The 20,931-nt window shown below is 39.1% G+C and overlaps 1 protein-coding gene across 13 annotated transcripts in view; it reads right to left on the bottom strand.

Annotated features, from left to right (window-relative positions):
• Positions 1–20,931, bottom strand: part of FARS2 (phenylalanyl-tRNA synthetase 2, mitochondrial) — a 519,420-nt gene that overhangs the window by 378,721 nt on the left and 119,768 nt on the right. For 9 of the 13 annotated variants that reach the window (XM_082731036.1, XM_082731034.1, XM_082731033.1 and 6 more), the window contains one exon: positions 709–1,343. The exons of the other annotated variants lie outside the window; for them this stretch is intronic. In XM_082731036.1, the coding sequence (XP_082587162.1) occupies positions 709–1,320 (612 nt within the window). In that variant the 5' untranslated portion in view covers positions 1,321–1,343. The remainder of the gene's footprint in view (positions 1–708; positions 1,344–20,931) is intronic. 13 annotated transcript variants of the gene reach the window in all.

The following is a 20,931-nucleotide window of genomic DNA, read 5'->3' as shown; positions in this document are numbered from 1 at the left end:
TTTAGGGATTTTCATAATTTGCCAAAAGAAATTAGGAAATCAGTATATTATGGTATCATCAGCTAACAAACACGTAAGGTGTTGGGTGCTTTTGAGAATAACCAGAATATCAGATTTCCTGATCAAAAACCTCTAAGCATCCAAACATATATTTCAGCAGTAGCAACAACTTAGGCATCTCACAAAGAAAAAAATATAAAACACCTACAAATGTAAAGGAGGGGAGGATAAGTGAAGAGCTTGGGAACAGAACACAGTTTCTAACCTGAGCCAATAAACTGTCAGTCCCCTCTACTGTACAAGAAATTCATTAATGACTAATAGTATGAATACTTAATTAATTTTTACTGACTAAGAATTGGAGTAACTTGACCATAGCTTTCAGCATTGTATCTTAACCATCCTGGACTGAGGATAAATTTGAGCCACTGACTATTCATTCATATGAAGAAAGCTAGAGAAAGGCAGGCCAGTATTGAAAGACTAAGCTCAGAAGAGGGAAAACCAAAGCCCTCATTCCTACAGGTACTAACACAACAAATTGATCAAAAAATATTGAGGCTTGGCCTGGACAAAAGAAATCATCAAGGATGCATAATTCACAAAGGCAAAATAAGGTCAAGGACAACCTGTATCACTGAGATAAACTTTAGTGACCTCAACAAGAAAGTCCATGCTATCAATGGTAAGAACTGTCTCAAGGCTCACCTCATGCTTAGAGAAGAGTCGGACACCCTCCAGCTGGTGGAACACTGGGTAGTGCTGGGAGTCGATCTGGTCGCGCCGGTAGACATCGCCCACCACCAGGAAGGCATCCAGCCCAGCGTGCAGGAGGTCCCACTGGTGTGCAGATGTGTGTGCTCGCAGCATGTGAGTCCTGTTCAGGTAATAGTTGTCTCCCTTCTTCCTGCTGGGGTGGTCAGCTGGGATGAGCAGGCTGTCAAAGTTCTGCCTGGTGGTGACCACTGGAGAAAGGTCATCATAGACGGAGAACAGCGGAGTCCCGAAGCGGCCCACATACTGCTTGTAGAAGTGCTCCTTCACCCTCTCCTTGATCAGCCAGAGCGGGTGATGCTGCTGGTGGTGCAGATTCCTGCCGACCTTGGAGAGGACCTTCCGGGAGAGGTTGCTATAGTCATCCTGAGGATAAGATTTGCCCAGCAGCTCCACCATGCCACCTGGAGCTCCTTGGGCAGCAGGCTCCGAAGCAGCAGGTCTCGAGCCCAAGGCCTGACAATGATGGCCTTTGGAGACACTACTGGACTTCCTCACCAGGTAAGCATGCACCTGGGCAACTCTCCTGAGAGCTGAGCAAACCATTGTAGAAACTTCTTTCACAGATTCTGGAAAGAGCACACACGCAAAGCGCAAGTCAAACTTCACTCTGTAGAAACTAAACTCGTCCTTTGTGTCTCCTACCAACCTCCCATTGTCCTACTGACATCTGTTTCCCCCACTGCCTCCTCCACACAGACAGAAGATCCCATTAAGGAAATCTGCTGACAGAGGCTTAATAGGTACTGCTCTAAACCAAAAGAGCCTTGAACCTCACTTTTAGATCCCTATTCTCTAGCTGTCCTTCCGTGAGTCTGAAGAAAACTTCCTTTATCACGTCATGTCATGTCCTGAATCCCTCAGGTTGAATAAAACTTTAAATGTGATAATTTACTTTTATTTGGACTATATTCTTGAATCAAAAAGTTTAGGAGGATCGTCTAAAGGACAGGTTTTGGTTGACCCTAGCAATGTCTCATTAGTTAACGGAAGCACATGAGTATATACATTAGAAGAGGGGATATTTGAAACATCCATCCTGCACATTTCTGCCTGCCATCCTCCTTAACTACAAAGTTCTGTTTACCTTTGAGAGACATGACTTCTACATAATTCCACTGTATTAGAGAATGTTCTTACATAATGTTATAAAACTGTTACTACATTTACTTTTTCTGATGTTTCAAATAAAATACACCACTCTGGGTGCTGGTGATTTTTATTTAATATTTATAAAAATAAAAACGAAAAAATAAAAATGAAAAATCCAAGTATCTGGTGGCTCAATAGGTAAAGGGTCTGCCTTCTGCTCAGGTCATGATCCTGGGGTCCTGGGATCGAGTCCTGCACTGGGCTCCCTACTCAGTGGGGAGCTGCTTCTCCCTCACCCTCTGCCCCTCCCGCAATTATGCTCACTCACTCTAATAAATAAAAATCTTAAAATAAAAAAATTAAAAATAATGAAAAAAATGAACAAAGTGATAGACTATACCAATGGACAGTTGAAGTTATTTTTATAAAATGCAAATCTTTTTTATCCTCACATCTGGTTGTGTCATTCCAACTAAATGTCAATGCAACATCCCACCATTCTATTTTTGCTTTATAAAAGAACAAGTTTCTACTATGCACGCATAGTAAACCAGGAACAGGGCTACACTTACTTGGGAAGGGATACAGAGCAGCCAGAAGACAGAGCATAGACCAGATCCTTTTTATAGACCTGCCAAGAATTTGGGGTACATGGGTGGCTCAGTCAGTTAAGCGTCTGCCTTTGGCTCAGGTCATAAATCTGGCACCCCAAGAGCTGGGGATCAGCCCAACATAGGGCTCCCTGCTTAGCAGGGGGTCTGCTTCTCCCTCTCCCTCTGTGCACGCCGCCTCATCACTTGTGCTCTCTCTCAAATAAATAAAATCTTTTTTAAAAAATGTCTACAATGTAATATAAGAAGAACACCACATTAATTAATTAAAGAAGAGCATCAGTGTCACAGTGGAAAGTCCCTTCAGCAATCATCTGATACGGGCTGGTCACATCTCGGATCAGGTGACAAAGAGCCAGGTGGAGCTGAATGAACTCTAGAATACCGGAAGAGTTAAAACAAAACAACAATGGAAGATTCTGGACCACGAATGTCGTGTTCATTACCCAGGATCGCAGAAGCAAGTTTTAAGCTGACTTGGGGGACTCAGTAGGGAAAATCTTTAGCTGTTTTATCCATATGTTCACAAAAAAAAAAAAAAAAAAATTTACTATGAACTTAAATCACATAAATCATCTTCAAAATTTTGGAATTTTTTTAATCTATTGGGCTACTTTAAAGCATACAACCATGTGCTTATTTTACTTCGAGGGCCCTATAATCATACTAAGAAACCACCTATTTCTGTGATAGTAAGCTGCATTAGGAGGGAATCCCATTGTTCCGAGTGACAACAAAAGCATACTGAGTATGTACCAAGGCAGCACAGTGCCCCCATTCCAAAGTGTAACTGAAAATATTTAGCTACAAGTTAACATTATCGTGCATGTATGTGACTGCTTATTAGAAGCTTCAGCATAGCACCTTTGCAGGAGACTGCCATCATGAGAGAAGATACCCAGGAACTCCCTGGATTTATTCATTTATGGCACTATTTTGTCAGTTGTTTCAAAAAGTGTTTTTGGTTGAACTTCAACGAAAATCTGTCTTCCCATCTACAGCGTTCAGTGGCTTGTCAATGCAATAGGACAGGAATTTTAAATATGCTCGTGCCACCTTCCACATCTTCACACGAAGTCACACTATGAGGTTTTTAGTTACCCAGCCCAGCACCCTTGGCAAGACACAAGAAAGCATCTCTTCCTCCAAAGGCATATGCTATATGCAAAGTCCAGAATTCTGGGGACGGTGCCATTGGTGTAGTTGCTCATGGGTTGCTGACTACCTTTTCCTTCTCGGTTCCCAGCCCTTCACACTTCCAAACCCACTTCTAGGTCCTGTTCCCCCATATATGGCCCATCCTCGTGCCCGTGCTTTGTTCTCCTCACCCCACCCTCAGCTTACTGAGCAAAGTTTAATTTTCTTGTCTTCCTTTACAGACTTTTTAGCTGCTCAGCCCGGCATATATTCCCCACCATGACTTCTCCCCACCCAAAACAATTATTTGGGATTCTTTTTTCTATTGTCATTTATAACAAAGCAAGAATAAGATTATGATAGCTTTCCCACTTCCATCTGAGAAGGACATTCCATTCTTACTGTCTCTTAAATTTCTCTATAAGAAACCTTTTCGGGCACCTTGGTGGCTCAGTTGGTCAAGTGTCTGCCTTCAGCTCAGATCTTGATCCTCGGGTCCTGGGATTGAGGTCTGCTCAGCAGGGAGCCTGCATCTCCCTCTGCCTCCCTGCCCCCCACCCAAGCTCTCTCTCTCTCTCAAATAAATAAACAAAATATTTACTTAAAAAAAAAAGAAAAAGAAACAAACAGTTCATATGGAAAACACAAGAGACCAGGGACAGTGACACGACCGACGGCAGCTATCCCTCTATACGGTGGGCTTCCATCTCACACTTTCAACAACAACGTTGTGAGGTATGCATTATTCCTACACATTACAAAGAAACTAAGACTCAAAGAGATCATGCAACTCGCACACACTCTTATACCTCCCCATGAACAAAGTTCACAACTCTGACCAACTCAAGTACTTCTCAATCAATAGTTCCCAACTGTTCAATTCAAATTACACCTCTTTAATTACCTCTCTTCTCTCTTACCTAAGCAATTTAGATTATACATAAATGCATTTTAAATGCACAAATAAATACATGAATGAATAAATTAATAAATAAAACCCATTAGTTTGGATGGTGGAAATGAAATACTTTGTAACCAAGAACAGTAAGCCAAACTTGCCCATGACCTGATTTTGTATATAAAGTTTTGTTGAAAGGCAGCAATGCCTATTCATTTAAATATTGTCTGTGGTATCTTCTCTACCATGAAGGCAGACTAAACAGTTGCCACAGAGACTGGATAGCTCACAAAGACCTAAAACACTTACTATCTTATCGTACAGAACAAACTTGCTGAGCCCTGCTTTAGCTTAATTCACTGTCTTCACACTACTAAGTACACAGTTCTTCACACTACTAAGAATATCTTCCTAGTTCACAAATACATGCAGATTACAGAGCCACTAAAAGTAACAAAAGTATAAATGTGGATATTAAACATGCTAATATTGTTACAGAAGACTGTGAGACCAGCTGTGAGAGGAGTCAATACAATACCAAGGGCCCAAGATCACACTTTGCAGAGACACCCATGTGGGTGTGACCCTAAGTCAGCCACTCAGGCGTGTATTACTCTTGGACACATGGCTTGCCCTTTCTGACTCCCAAGTTTCTCATGGATAAGGACGTAGAAAACAATATCTCATGGTAAAAGAATTAAACTAGATCCTGTTCATAATATACTTAACTCAATGCCCAATATGTAAAAGATGAGTTTAATCAAGAGTTAAAAATGACACAGAAAATTCTAGAGACCAGGTAACAGAGAAAACAGTAAAGTTATTCACTGAGACAGGAAACACAGGATGGATTTTGTTTGTTTGTTCAAATGATTTTCATATGTGTATTTCTGGTTGAAGAGGGAAACAGCTTTGGACATGTTAAAGTTAAATATGACTGAAGACAGTCATATAATTTCTAGGAATCGATCTGAGGTATGGGTTTGAAAATGAAGTGAGAGATTAATGGTAGAAATGTAGACCCTGAAAATTATGTGTATAAAGAGTTAACATTAGGGGTGCCTGGGTGGCTCAGTGGGTTAAGCCTCTGCCTTTGGCTCAGGTCATGATCTCAAAGTCCTGGGATCGAGCCCCGCATCGGGCTCCCTGCTCTGCAGACAGCCTGCTTCCCCTCTCTCCCTCTGCCTGCCTCTCTGCCTACTTGTGATCTCTGTCTGTCAAATCTATAAATGAAATCTTTAAAAAAATAATAATAATAAAGAGTTAACATTATAAAGGTATGTGAAAATCCATGGGCAGGTAAGAGCAAAATTAAAAATGGACAAAAGACCAAAATCTTAGAAGTTATCCCATTTAAGCAAAGGGTATATAAAGAGTAAACCAGAAGAGAACCAAAGAGTACAATATTACAAAGGCAGGGGCACAGAGTTTCTAGATGAAAACCAAGGTATTTTCTGAAACTAAATGCCACTGTGTGTGCAAACCTTAGCCTGTTGTATTATTAATATTTGTCTGCCTTGTTGTTAGACTATGTGGTTCATTTTTTTTTTTGTAAGATTTTATTTATTTGACAGAGAGAAAGAGAGTCCACAAGGGAGAGCAAGGGAGTACTCTCACAAGGGAGAGCGGCAGAGGGAGAGGAAGAAGCAGGCTCTCCACCAAGCCAGGGGCCTGATGTGGGACTTGATCCCAGGATCCTGGGATCACAACCTGAGCCAAAGGCAGACACTTAATCAAGTGAGCCACCCAAGCGCCCATAGACTATGTGGTTCTTGAAAGTAGAACATACACTCCCTTCTCTCTCTCTCTTACGTTAATCTTCATATACCCAGAGTCTAGCGCTTCATATAATACTGGATAAAAGAGGAGGGAAGAACTGAAAAAGGAAAAACAGGAAAGGATAGGGGAAAAATTGGCTAACAGGATAAAACATAACAAAGAGATTAGGTGGGGGGCAAAGTAAAGAACTATTTGACAAGATGACTATCAACAGAGCAATTTCAATGGATGAGTGAGGACAGAAATCAGATTACAATGGGTTATTAAATGTGTGAAGATGTAAAAAAGAAGGAGGATACCAAAGACAGAATAAACAAAAATATTTTAAAATTCTGAAATTAAAGGAAGGGAAGCTGAGGGAACTTGTAATAAATGGTCCTGATCTCCCAAGGAAAGCTTTAGATGTAAAAGAAAAATATTGTGTATGATCTCAACATTCACCAAGTAAATGTGATTTTTTTTTTTCAAAGAGGAATGCTATAGTACAGGATGAAAGTTATGAATATTAGATAGTAGGGTCGGGGAGGACACTATGCATAAAATCAGAGGAATTCATTTAAGAGTTATTTGTAAAAATAAAAATTCAGAGAATTTTGAGAAATTTGAAAATGTTTCCCTCTCCAACCATAAATACAAATGAGAAATTTGAAAAAAAAAAAAGAAACTGATTTGGAGAAAGTGTAAGTTCAGAACGTGTAGGGAAACACTAGAGGAACAACGAGGAGCATTGACATGGTTACCGGAAAGTCAGGAGTCAGCCAAAAAGAAGTATATTAACTGGTGACCTGTTATCCAGGAACAACCTAATAGCAGAGAGCAGTCACGAGAAGAAATTTCTAGAGAGAATCAAAGGTTATCTATTTTAAAAAATAAATAAATAAGTAAAAATTAATATACGTTCTGTATGAATCCAAGAAAGTCACCAACCAAGGGTCTGGTAGAGATAAATATATTGATCTAAATATTACTTAATACCAGAAAATCTATCTCCCTGGCACACTCAACTTTAACCTACTTCACTCCAATCTCTTGGGCCCCCGGGGCCTTCTTAACTGAATGTAGGCCTACCTTTAGATCAGCCAATCATGTTAAAGTCAGAATCACATATATGAGAAATAGTACAGCTCCTTATCAAGAAATCAATATTAGCTTTTGGAAAAAATACATAACAAGTGCTTTACACTTTATAAAAATAATTTCACATGCATCTTATTACCAATTCCAATAACACTTCCTGGAGTACACACAATTATTAGTCACAATTCACAGAAAAAGAAATACTGGTTCACAAATGACATAACTCAATTCCCCTGGAATTGAGAGGCCTCGAATCCTTGTCTATATCTTTAAAATCCCATAATTTTTCCACTCTACTCTAAGCCATTGAAAAAGAGAAATAAGGGGCACCTGGGTGGCTCAGTGGGTTAAGCCGCTGCCTTTGGCTCAGGTCATGATCTCAGGTCCTGGGATCGAGTCCCGCATCGGGCACTCTGCTCAGCAGGGAGCCTGCTTCCTTCTCTCTCTCTCTCTGCCTGCCTCTATACCTACTTATGATCTCTCTCTGTCAAATAAATATATAAAAACCTTTAAAAAAAAAAAAAAGAAAGAAAAAGAGAAATAAGATGGAGGCAAAAAGAGCACAAAAACAAAGGTATAAATAAGAGTTTCTTTAGTCAGTGGTACAAAGTTTTAGTTCTACAATATGAATATAAAAATGTCATGCATTAAATATATAAAGAACTCTATGTACCTCTCACTCTATCATGATTTAAAAATAACATGCTAGAGATAGTCAACACTACTAAAAAATGCAATGAACTTTTTTTCTTTATTACTTACAAGGACATTTTGAGATGTCTGCAACAGGCCAAGACTCTTTTTAAAAGGCTATTCAGGTAAGTCCGTGCTGACTTTCTTTTGATACATTTCCCCATAAAAGTCAGAAGGAGGCAAAATCACTCTGCTGGCTTTAGAGTAAGTGCCTCAGAGCCCTATAAAAAGTGCTCAGTGCTCTTGTTTGTTGATGATGGTACCTCTGAAGACGAGGGGGTGGTTTCTCCCACTGTAGTATGGGCTAATTCACTCCATCATATTTTCCTTCCTTCTTTGGTCATCCCAGGTTATGAAAACATACAGTATTTAAAGCTACTTTGACTAATTAAAGATCAGAGGACATAAAAGATTACTATGTCATGCTAAAGGACATTTACTTATAGCTATTATATCAACTTTGTAAGAAAAAAATAAACAATGACAAATAATTAACCCAAATCAGAAAAAGAAATGAAAAGTCTGAATGGAGCCTGCTCTTTCTCTTCTTAGTTACTGGTGGTTGTAGGAATCTCTTCTTAGTTACTGGTGGTTGTAGGAATGACCTAACACCACAAGAGCCCTTTTCCTCTTACTTGCTGGTCCTTTATTTACATAGTCCAGAAATGCGGATTATCAGAAAAGAGACTTCTGGCTTACATGAGTAAGTGTGCTGCACCATCCAAATCTGCCCTCAAGAATGGAAGATTCATCCACCCACATGCTCCTCAGGTTTCAACCATTTTTAAAGATAGCCTCACCGAGAGGCACCTGGCCAGCTCAGTGGAAAGAGCATGGGACTCGTGATCTTGGGGTCACGAGTTCAAGCCCCACGTGGAGTAGAGAGATTACTTAAATAAATACATACTTACATACATACATTCATACATACTTTAAAGATTAAAGAAAGAACCTTGCCCAAAATCACTCATATTCTTCCATGAGCAGCCTGCATCTGTTAGGGTACAGGGTACGTTTCAGGACAACGCTGGCGGACATGCTCCCATGCAGGTGGCTGAGATCTTCACTGGGACTGTGCTGAGGCTCAAGATCTCCCTCTGCCTAATCCTGCTTTTTCCCAGTCCCCCTCCCACCCCCACTGTTGATGCCAAGAGCAACATCACATAAAAAGTATCCTGCATGTTAATCTTCATCTCAGAATTTGCTTTCTGGGCAAACCCAGTCTGGGACAGATGTGACAGAATTCAACACTCTACTCTTCCTCCTGAAGTAGAAGTACAATAGACTCACAACTTTATTTTGATACTACCTAGATGCTCATTTTCCTTCTAATTAGAGCAAATCGAGTTTTGTGCAGTTAAAATATACATAACATAAAGTTCATCATTTTTAAGTGCTGAGTTCAGTGGCACTGGTACATATGCACTATTGCGCAACATCACCACGGTCCATCCCTGGACCATTTTTATCATCCCAAACTGAAACTCTCGAAAAACAATTACTTATAAGCAAAATTATATAGTGACATTTTAACACCTTTACACCATGAAATCTTTAGGGAAGTGAGACTGAAGTTCATTTTCTTCAAGAGTCAAAATCAATGTACTCAATTCTATGTTCCAACTAGGACCAAGAATATTTCAAGAAAAACTGACATCGCACTAAATGAGAGGGAAAAGAAGTCCTAGCGGACAACAACTAATACACCTTAAACAGATACTGGATCACTTTTTCCAGCCCTTTTTGATACAAGTGTTATCCTTATTTACTAAAACAAAGCTTATTTGGACCAAAAAACAATGGTCCATGTCATCCAACAGAACTTTCTTCAATGAAAGGAACATCCTGTATCCACACTGTCAAATACAGTAGACACCAGCCACATACCCTTACTGAGTATTGTAAGTCTGGCTAGTGCAATGGAAGGATTTCATTTTTCATTTTATTTAACTTAATTCTTATTTAAATTGGCCACAGACAACTAGCAGATACCATACTGGACAGGGCAGCTCTAGACCCTCATATAAGAAAAATGAGAATTCCATATCCAAAACAATCAACTCAGATTCCCAAGATTGCATTTTAGTATACAAACTAAGCTTCTAAAATAGTATATGGATTTTAGCTTATAAACAGAGATTTCAATCTTCAGAAAAATTCAAACATTTTGAAAACTACAAAGGACCACAGAAATCATTAAGCCCAACAGTCGTATTTTGTAGATAAAGAAGCCAAGTCACAGGTTAGCTATATTCCCAAGAATGTGCAGCCAATCAGTTAGTCGGAGGTGACAACCCAGCAGCCTAATTCCAAGGTAAATGTTCATTCTAGTCTTTTGCCCAGTTAAAATCTCACCTATAATGTGGAATCTAAAAGAACCAAGTACACAGGAGCAGAAAGAGTAAGAAAGGTGGTTTCCAGGAATGCAGAGGAGGGGGAAATGGAAAGATGTCAGTCAAAAGGTACAAAATTGCAGTTGTAAGATGAATAAGTCTAGAGATCTAATGTACGGCATGACAACTACAGTTTACAATATCGTACTGAATACTGGAAATTCACGAAGACAGCAGATTACAGATACTTCTCATTAGACACAAAAAAATGGTAACTGTGAGGAGACTATTGTGAATTAGTTTGTTGAAATCATTTCATATATGTGTGTGTGTATCAAATCATTATATCACATAATCTTGAGTATTATGTAATTTTATTTTAAAAATTAAATTAAGTTAAATTAATAAGTAAAAATAAAAAGGTACCTAAGATATCTTATTATACGGTCACAGACTATGTTTGGATTCTTTTGATTGTTCAACAGGTCACATGAGAACGCTGTAAGCTTTCTTTACCACCATAAATCTAGCTCAAGTGACTAGAACTAGCAAAATACCAAGTAAATGTTTGTTGTTAGAATGAATGAATTCTGTAACAGTTTAAACAGTCTTTCCTTTCAATCTCCCTTGGTCTTGTATGTAAAAGAAACTAAGCAGTACATTAAGCCTGCTGGACTAGTAATTTCTCCAGAGCACAATTAGCTTACCAGAAAGGGCCATGGTAAGCAAACATGACCCACACACAGTCATAACCATCTGAAAAAGATGAGGCACATCTCATTAACCTCCAGATACAATACTTAAACAGTTTCTACCAAGAAATATGAATTGTGGCTCAGTCAACACAGTTTGTACATTTTACTCCACTAAAATAATGGTGGAGAAATGGCCAACTTCTATTAACTTTAACTCATAAAAGGTCGAGGCAAAGAGTGTGCTTATGCTCCTAACAAGTAGTATGAATTTAAAAAAAAAAAAAAAAAAAAAAAAGTCCCTGAAAAGGCAGCTCTCTCTGTTACTACTGAGCATGTTATTGGTGCAACCTTTCCAGAAACCAATTCAGCACTATCAAGAGATTTAAAATTGTTCACACCCTTTGACAAGGTAATTACCCTTCTATGAATTTATCACAGGGAAATAATGTAAATGAAGACAGAAGTTATACAAAGAAGTTTCATTACAATATGATTTATAATACAGAAAAATTAGAAACAACATAAACATCCCCCCAACAAGGGAGTGATTAAGTAAATTATAGAACTATAAAATAAAATATTATCCAGTCATAAACTATAATGGTTTCAAAGGTTTTAATGATATAACCATATACTTATAAAGTGATAAATAAGATATAAAATTGTATGTATGATATGATCTTAACTATGCAAATATACTATCTATCTATAAATACACGCATACTATCTTTAGGAACTAAACAAGATTTAATAGGTATAACACCTGGTCCTTATTTTCTATTTCAGATTTTTATATTTCTAAACTTTCTAAACAGACATCTATTACATTTTTAATTAAATGTTCTTATTTTGAGAGGCACCTGGGTGGCTCAGGTGTCTAAGCATCTGCCTTCCGCTCAGGTCATGATCCCGGGACACTGGGATAGAGCCCCACATCAGGTTCCCTGCTCAGTGGGGAGACTGCTTCTCTTCCTTCTGCCTGCCACTCCCCCTGCTTGTGCTCTCTCTCTCTTAAATAAATAAAATCTTAAGAAAACAAAATCTTTAAAAAAAATAAACTTTCTTACTCTGAAAAAGTTGAGTTATTATCATAACTGTTGAGTTGGGCTCTAGCCATCTTAAACACCTGTGTTAAACCCACTTATTTCAAGAAGAAATGCCAGGATAAATATAACATGGCCATAGACAGTTCAATTAATTACATTCAGTGACCAGCTAAGCAATTATTTTTTGTAACAATGCAGGTGAACTGCTTGGCATGTAGGAACCTCTCTGCCTTTCCAATTTCCTCTCCCTAGATATAAATCAACTGTCATAGTCACAATGCCAATCACTAAGATAATCAGATTTTCTGGGAAATTGATGCCAGATCCTATACCAAACAAATGCTTTTCAATTATACACATTAATGAAGTATTTACTACATGTTAAAGGTAAAATGCTACATTATATTGTAGTAAAAAAAATATTTCTAAGGACAATTTTCACTAAAACTTAGTTCAAACTAAGCTAATATCTATGCTTCACATGAAGGTCATTGTATGGGGCAGTCGGAGGATCTCAGAAAAGCATGGCAGCATTACTGTTCTTGGTAACTGTGGTTACCATTGTGGTAATCATCAGCCTCTATCCAGCCATCTGATGATGGGCCAGCCCTGACACATGGAAGTTAAAAAGGCTCGTTCCAGTCCCCTGTCTCTCTAACGTGGGTTTCTGTCCTAGTGGGCTCTCCTCAATTGAGTTCCCCCTAGCTGGCTGTCATCTCCCTGCTCCAAGGCCAGGAATCGACCTGTGACCTACTCTTCACCACAGCCCTCATAAGGTTTTTCACCTGCTGTGATGTGTGTTTTCTAACAGCACCAAGCACTTCTCCAATTCTCTGCAGACATCAGCTGGGTATCCTACAATTTACTGAATTCCGACACTACCTGCTGGGAGACAGAAGTGAGTAGCACAGGTTAAGAGCTCAGCACCCCGCCATGCTTTAAATGCCAATCACTAGTCCAGGTGATGACCAGTCATATATCAGAGATTTACTTAATTTGCTAGAGCAGAAATCAGGAAAATAGTTTACTTCCTATACTACTGGCTTTTTATAAAAATATGTAACTCAGAAACTGCCAGATAGAAGAGATGCCAACAGCAAGGTTTGCGGGAGAGACTCTGGAGCTTCCATGCCCCCTGGACACACCACCCTCCACATGATCAACAACCCTGAATCTCTCTCAACTACATCCTTCAGGGTTTTTATGGAAGATTCGCTTCACAGGCCTGACTGGTTAAATCAACTGTCACGGTGGCTGAGCTCAATCTCTAGTCCCCCTTCCCCTCCTCAAAGGTCTAGTTAGTTCCCTTGACAATCAACCCCCATTCTCAGGTTACCTAGGGGCTTGCTGAAAATCACTTTATTCAGATAAACTGAGCTGTGCTAGAAAAGGGTTTGTTACATGACTAACAAGACACCCACTTCACTTTATGGCACTGGAGCTTTTTCTGATACTGGGAACAATACTAAATATGTAACAAAAGATGCTCCTATGGGTTAAAATTACAACTAGAAATTACAAGGGTTTGGAGCTTTGTGCAGGGAATACAGACTAACCCAAATCTGTATTTCTTATTATCAACCGCATTAGCACATCTTCATTCAGGGGGTCACCCTCATCACTACTCTCCTCACGCTGGTCTGAATTCCAGCAACTTCCTCACCATTCAAGGGACGTATAGGAGGTACAACATTATCAAATTCAGCATTTATTCAATTTATTGCTCTTCTGGGTGATCAACTTCTGGCATAAGAAAGTGTGACATAACCTTTGCATTACCACCATGGTTTCCTTCAGTGTCTTCTTTGCAGGTTCAGTTTCAAACATCACTATTGTCCCAAATCAGGAAGGACCAGGCATTTGTGGTGTTGATGAACTGACCTCATTGCAAGCATTAGGAACTGTGTAAATAGCACTTTTAAGGCTGAGCTCTTGTACTGTACAGTTGTTGTGCTGAAAGCTATGGAAACTGAGGAATCTATTAACTACAGCAAGCATGCAGCTTTGCTCTATTTTTTCCCATGTTTAATAATGGAAACTCACTACAACAAAATCAGGAGGTAGGGAGCCCTACCACTCTTCATGAACTACAAACGGAGTGAGAGACTTGACCTTGCATATGGAAGGAAGGAAGCTGAAGGAAGAGACCCTTTCCTCATCCCCAACGCAACAGCTCAGCCAATGAGAAGCCACCATACTTAGAACTTTCAGTTTATTCTTAAATGGACTTTCCCTTCATAACTGCCTTCCCAACTTACTCCTTTTCTCCTTGAAAAAGCTTGCCTCTCATTCATTCCCCAGACCTGCCTGCGGTCTGGGCACAGCTTGTTGATACTGGGAATACAATTCTCTTTTACATCCAAGCAAACACATCTTTTGCTGGAAAAATAACTGGCAGTTTTTACCTTTAAGGTTATTAAGGGCATAAAATTCTTTTGTCACCAGGCTCCATTACAGATGTCCCATTGCTGGGTTAGGCAAAAGTAACGTCAAAAACATTATTTCCCATAATAAGTTGAAAAAGTAAGGCTGTGTGCACAGTTAACTAGGAACAACAGAATTTCATTTTTCTGCCAGTCCAGCTTATCATTAGTGAGCTTGTACCACTGATGTAAGTAGAAATAGACTGTTCGGAAAATACTACTCTGGTTACCTCTGCTGTCTTATAAATAATCATTCCTAAGTAAAATGCATATATACTAGTAGCCCTTACTCATGGGATGTGTTCCAAGATACCCAGTGGAAGACTAAAATCACAAATAGTAACAAATCCTATAAATCCTGTTTTTTCCTCCACATACACACCTGTGATAAACTTTACCTGATAAATGAGGCCCAGTTAAGAGATGAACAAAAGTAACTGATAATAAAATAGAACAATTATAACAATATGCTCCCATAAAAGTTATGTGTGTGTGGCCTGTCTCTCCAAATTGTTATAGAACGCAAGAACACAACTGAAACATGGTCAAACAAGACAAAGGTCTGACAAATTAAACTATACATACCCAGGTGCTGGTCACTCTAGGCAGAGTTCTTTCCTCCTGGGACTGAGACTATCATGATAAAGGCCACATGCAAAAGGCCATCATTAGAGACAACGCCGCATATCTACATAGCTCTACCTTGCAGAATAACTGGAAAGGTTATTCCAGCAAGGGTTTGCGCAAGACACAGAGAATAAGAAAACCAAGAGTCCAGCTTGGACGTGCAGAAGAGCAGAAGATACAGTTTCTACAAACTCTGGAAATAAACTTGAAAATGTATCTCCTGCTGGCTAAGTTAAAGTCAACATAAATAACCTAGATGTTTAAAATAGAAATATTCACAGTTTTCATGCCAAATGAACCTAGTAGCAATTATCTGTGGACAAGTACATCTCTCCCACTGGAAAATAACCAATAGAGGCTCAAATGGACCCTGTATTTGAAATCATTAATCTCCAATAAAATGAAATGCCCAGGAGAACATTTTAAACACACAGTTGTACTGAAAGCATCCCATACTCTCTCCTTGATTTTTGTCCATTTAGACACAATTATTATTTTGCAGAGCATCTGCTGTGCCTAATTCCTGGAAATGATTGTAGGCACTGATAACAACAACGTTGCTTTTCTACCTTGGGCACTTTCACAGCACTGAAGAGAATGAAGTGAATAATCTCTTTTCTCTAAGGAGTCACCAAGATGTGTTTTTCTGATGGATTCTGGAACATGGAAGTGACAAAAGGGAAACCTCCAAGGCAGGTGGCTGTCATGCCAGCATACAAGAGAGTCCAGAGCTCACAAACACCAGGGCCCCTTACCTGTCAAAAATGCTCTTATCTTGCATGGATAAATGAAAGTACTTCTTACCTTAAGTGACTTTTTATTTATCCGTCATTGGTTTCAACAACGTATTTAAGGCATGGATTAAAGCCACCAGCAAGAAATTGGCACTGGGTTTGGCTGCCTGGGGCACATGGCTTTCATGGACTGGCAAGGGCCCCACTGCAATACTAACGAGTATACCATTTGTGAAGACAATTACGCAAGAAAACTTGGCAGCTGCAAAGAGAGGGCAAGCCTGATGAGAGATGGTGCCAGGGAACAGGAATCAGAGAGCCCAAGAAATCCCTTGACACTTCAGTCTGCTTTTGTAATAGTTACCTTTCGTGTAGATAATGTCTTTTATTAAAATTAAGTCTGGGGGAGGGAGGGAGGAACAGGAAAAGCAATTTTAAAACAGTCATTATCTGACTATACAATGTTCCCATTCAGAAGAGATGGCTTTTCATCACTATAAATTCAGTTGAGAAATGACTATCAATACCATTCTGTGCTAATAAATGCCATATTTTCAAGAATGAGAGATCTGAAAATGTTCTGTCATACTGGAAGCTTTTTAATTATTCAAGAATAGAGGGGTACTCAAGAGACAAGTATCTCGTGATGGACACAAAAACAAATGGAAAAATACGGCACTCAAGTCCAAGAGAAATGAGTTTTGTTGTCCTAAGTCAAAAGGTTAAAATCTGTAATTAAACAAATGCATGAGGGAATGACTGCAGACCAAAGACGCTGCAAAATTAATATGAAGATTGGTTAATAAGTGTCTAAAGATATCACCATATTTGGAATTGCAACCACTCTTGTACTATTGTTCACTTAAGAAAAGTATCGTCAGTTAAAATTAAGATCACATAACCAGTACCCACTAGTATGAATGAACCTTTCCTCAATATGCCAGAAAAAAAGCTCCTCTCCATGCATGTAAAATATAAAACACACATTATTAAGCAAATGTACCAAACTCATCCTTTATGCTCCCTAACATCTCAGCAAACTCAAGTGAAACATCAAAACTGCAGTGGTCTCTACTTGGACCAACCTACTAGTTATCATTTATTTTTCTTTGTAACAAGAGGTATATAACATGGTTCGCTGTATTCCACATTTTGGAGAATGACAGAATAATTATCCTCTAACTTCCACATTTAAGATAACTGTATAATAATCTTACTAATGTACATGTACACAACAGTTTTACAATTAAAAAGTATTCAGCTAATGAAAAAGAATAAAGTTTCAGGGACGCCTGGGTGGCTCAGTTGGTTAAGCGGCTGCCTTCGGCTCAGGTCATGATCCCAGCGTCCTGGGATCGAGTCCCACATCGGGCTCCTTGCTCTGCAGGGAGCCTGCTTCTCCCTCTTCTCTGCCTTCCACTATGTCTGCCTGTGCTTGCTCTCTCTCTCTCTCTCTCTGACAAATAAATAAATAAAATCTTTAAAAAAAAAAAAAAAAAGAAAAGAATAAAGTTTCACCCAGAAATAATTTAGCAAGTGGAATGGCTGTGGCAAGTAAAATTAAAACCCGTTTTAGATCAACTCACTAGACTCCATATTAAAAACTATTTTCGGCAATTAGAAATATTATTGCTACATAGAAGAAACACCCTCCAGGTTACAAATTATTTTCTCCTAAATATTCTAAATAAATTGATTTTATCCGAGATTCTCTATATAAAGTCGCTGCATACAAAATCCTAGAGTCTGGGCTGTAGAGGAGAAAGGAATAAGTTACAGCACATGAAGGCTCTGCTGTAAGTGCCACAATTATTAAGTAGATGCTACTGGCCTGATATATGTCTCCACCTATAAATAGTGACATAACATCACCTCCTCTCTGATGGGTTTCCTTTCTTTTTATTATTTCTTTCATTTTGTCCTTAGGACAACACTACAAAAACACATACATTGATTTGTTCAACGTCACGCGGATTTGTCCAACTGAAAACTGAAAGCACTAAACGGCAGCATCAGGATTGAAGCCCAGGCCTTCTGACTCCTCCAGGGCCGGGATGGCCCCTGCCGTTTCCATTACCAGACCTTTCCTGAGAAATACCAGCCTTCCTTGCTTTTCCCAACAGACAGTCCTAATGAGTTCCTTGGAAATTTTCTTTTCAAACCAAAACATACCTTCCCGTTGACATGCTTCATAATTCCAGAGATGTTATCTCTGTGAAACCATGTCTTATATCCTTCATACTTCCCCAAATCCAAGTGAGCCATCTCTTCTCTCTGCCCAATGTGCACATAAAACATCGCTGATGAAAACAGAGCTACCCTTCGACCCACCAACTGCACTGTGGGTATTTACCCCGAAGATAGAAATGTAGTGATCTGAAGGGGCATGTGCACCCCTTCAGCAGCAATGTCCACAATAGCCAAACTATGGAAAGAGCTCAGATGCCCATCAACAGATGAATGAATGAAGAAGATGTGATACACACACACACACACACACACACACACATCCATTTGCAAGGATGTGGATGGAACTAGAGGGTATTATGCTAAATTAAGTAAGTCAATCAGAAAAAGACACTTATATGCTCCAACTGATATGAGGAATTTGAGAAACAAGACAGGGGAAGGGAGGGGAAAATGAAACAAGATGAAATAAAAAAGGGAGACAAATCATAAGAGACTCAGTCTCAGGAAACAAACAGGGTTGCTGGAGTGGAGGGGGGTTGGGAGGGATGGGGGTGCTGAGTGACAGACACTGGAGAGGGCATGTGCTATAGTGAGTGCTGTGAATTGTGTAAGATTAATGAATCACAGACCTGTACCCCTGAAACAAATAATAAATTATATGTTAATAAAAAAAAAACCAACATTCATTGAACACTTCAGGAGCTGCTAGTCCGTCTACTAGATCTTAAGTGACTGGAGGACAGGGACAATGTTTTGTCCTTAAAAAAAGGAATCTTTTTCCAAGTCAAAATGAGTGAACCCCATTAGGAATACCCATGCTATAGATTTCTCTATTACTGTTCTGCTGAGAAAAGACACTATTCATTAACTAGCAGTGACATTTCTTCTGTGCCACCCTCTCCCCACAGAACATCTAATGATACAGTAATTAAAAGTACAGCACTGACGTTCATTTAGCGAGTCATTTAAAAGGATGGAAGTCAAACACCCTTTTTTCTTATTTTGGTTATGTGCATGCTAAATCATATCCTGAATATAGTGACAAGACGGCAGAACAGTGGAATTTAGGCCCACATAAGAGGGTTCCATCAGCCTCAGTCAGTTCCAATCAGTCCAGATTACATTGTGCTCTCCACTAACATTGCCCTGTAAAAAAAAAAATACAGCTTCGCATTTCTCTATACATTCCCTAACTTGTAAGGATTAGCTAGTACATGGAAGCAATTACTTGAAATTGCAAAATATATATGAAATAGAAATAACGAAAATAATATACACATGGTCCATTCTCATTATTCACAGTAGTTATGATCTATAACACCTGTGAGAACACTAGATTAGTGAACACTGAGCCACTGCTCCTAGGGGAAATACCGTTAGTTCCCTGTGAGCCTCTGTTCACATTTTTGTTAACTAATCAATACATAATCTTGTTTTATGCGTGTTTCTGTTAAAAGACATTCTATTTAATATACACTGTTGATTCACTAACATTGAACTCACAACCAACAGCACTATAACTCAGGGCTGAATGAAGCTATCTAACAGAAGTGTTTTCTCCATTAGGCACATCACAGCCTCCTTGAGCTTAGACGCACAAGACAACCCTTCAGCACTGCTCTTGGGGCCCATTTTCACAGCAAGATCATTGACAACAAATGCAAAACTGTGAAAAACATGACACTAAATACATGGCAAAATAAGAAGACAGAGCACTGCCTTATTGTTCCTCAGGTGGAAACATGGATACATCAAAATGTTGACACTCTGTGCGTGCCCTCAAATGACCATGAAAGCCGCACAAGTGTTGATTTTGAGGTCACAAACAAACGTTAGCCATTAGGTAAATTCACAAGTACAGAATCCATGAATAACTCATGAATAATAAGGACTGCAAGAATGCTAAGATACTCCACGAGCAGATGGCTCCAAAAAAGAGAACTGGTGGCTGGGAGACAGAGGGAGGCACAAAAATTGACCTTTGTACCGAAGTGTTATAACCTCTTGAATTTTGGGGTGTATGTGTGTGTGTGTGTGTGTGTGTGAGAAAGTGTGTGAAAGAGAGACAGAATTTTATGACCTATCCTCAGATAAAATAGCATTAAATAGCACTGCTACAGAAATACTCACTATACTCTGTTTTTTATTTTTTGGGGGGCGGGGGGGGGTTGTCAGTGTTCCAAGATTCATTGTTCATGCACCACACCCAGTGGTCCATGCAATTCGTGCCCTCCTTAATACCCACCACTGGGTATTTACCCCAAAGATACAGATTTAGTGAAAAGAAGGGCCATATGTACCCCAATGTTCATAGCAGCAATGTCACTATACTCTTTGACAAAGGCTATGCATAAAATTTAAATTTTTTTCAATGACAACCCTCATCCTTCAGGAAAAGCCACTGCTATTCTTTGCAATCGCCCAGTTTTTTAGTGTTTTACTTTTTTTTTTTTTTTTTTTTTTTTTGCCTCTTTGATTTCAGTTGGCCAGCAGAACCTCTACTACTATTCTAATAGTACTAACAGCTCTGCCAACCTCTCTGATATTGAGGCTTTCTGATGTAAGCTATCGTGGAAGCAAAACAATTAAGCTCATTAGAATTAAATGCTAAGTATCCATAAGACTGGGTGGAGACCTAAGGAATAAAGCACCTGGTTTCCGTTCAGGAAGACTGAAATGGCCAGTTTTTTATTCCTATAGCCTTTCAATTCCTAGACTTGGCTATGCATCAAAAGGACGACATGGGTAGAAAATTAATCTCTGGATATAATGGAAATGTTGACATACTAAGATTTGGAAATATCTTTCACTTAGACTAGAAT

This window comes from Mustela nivalis (genome assembly GCF_964662115.1).
Source record: "Mustela nivalis genome assembly, chromosome: 5".
NCBI classification, from domain to species: domain Eukaryota; kingdom Metazoa; phylum Chordata; class Mammalia; order Carnivora; family Mustelidae; genus Mustela; species Mustela nivalis.
This window is presented reverse-complemented; position numbering and strand designations above follow the sequence as displayed.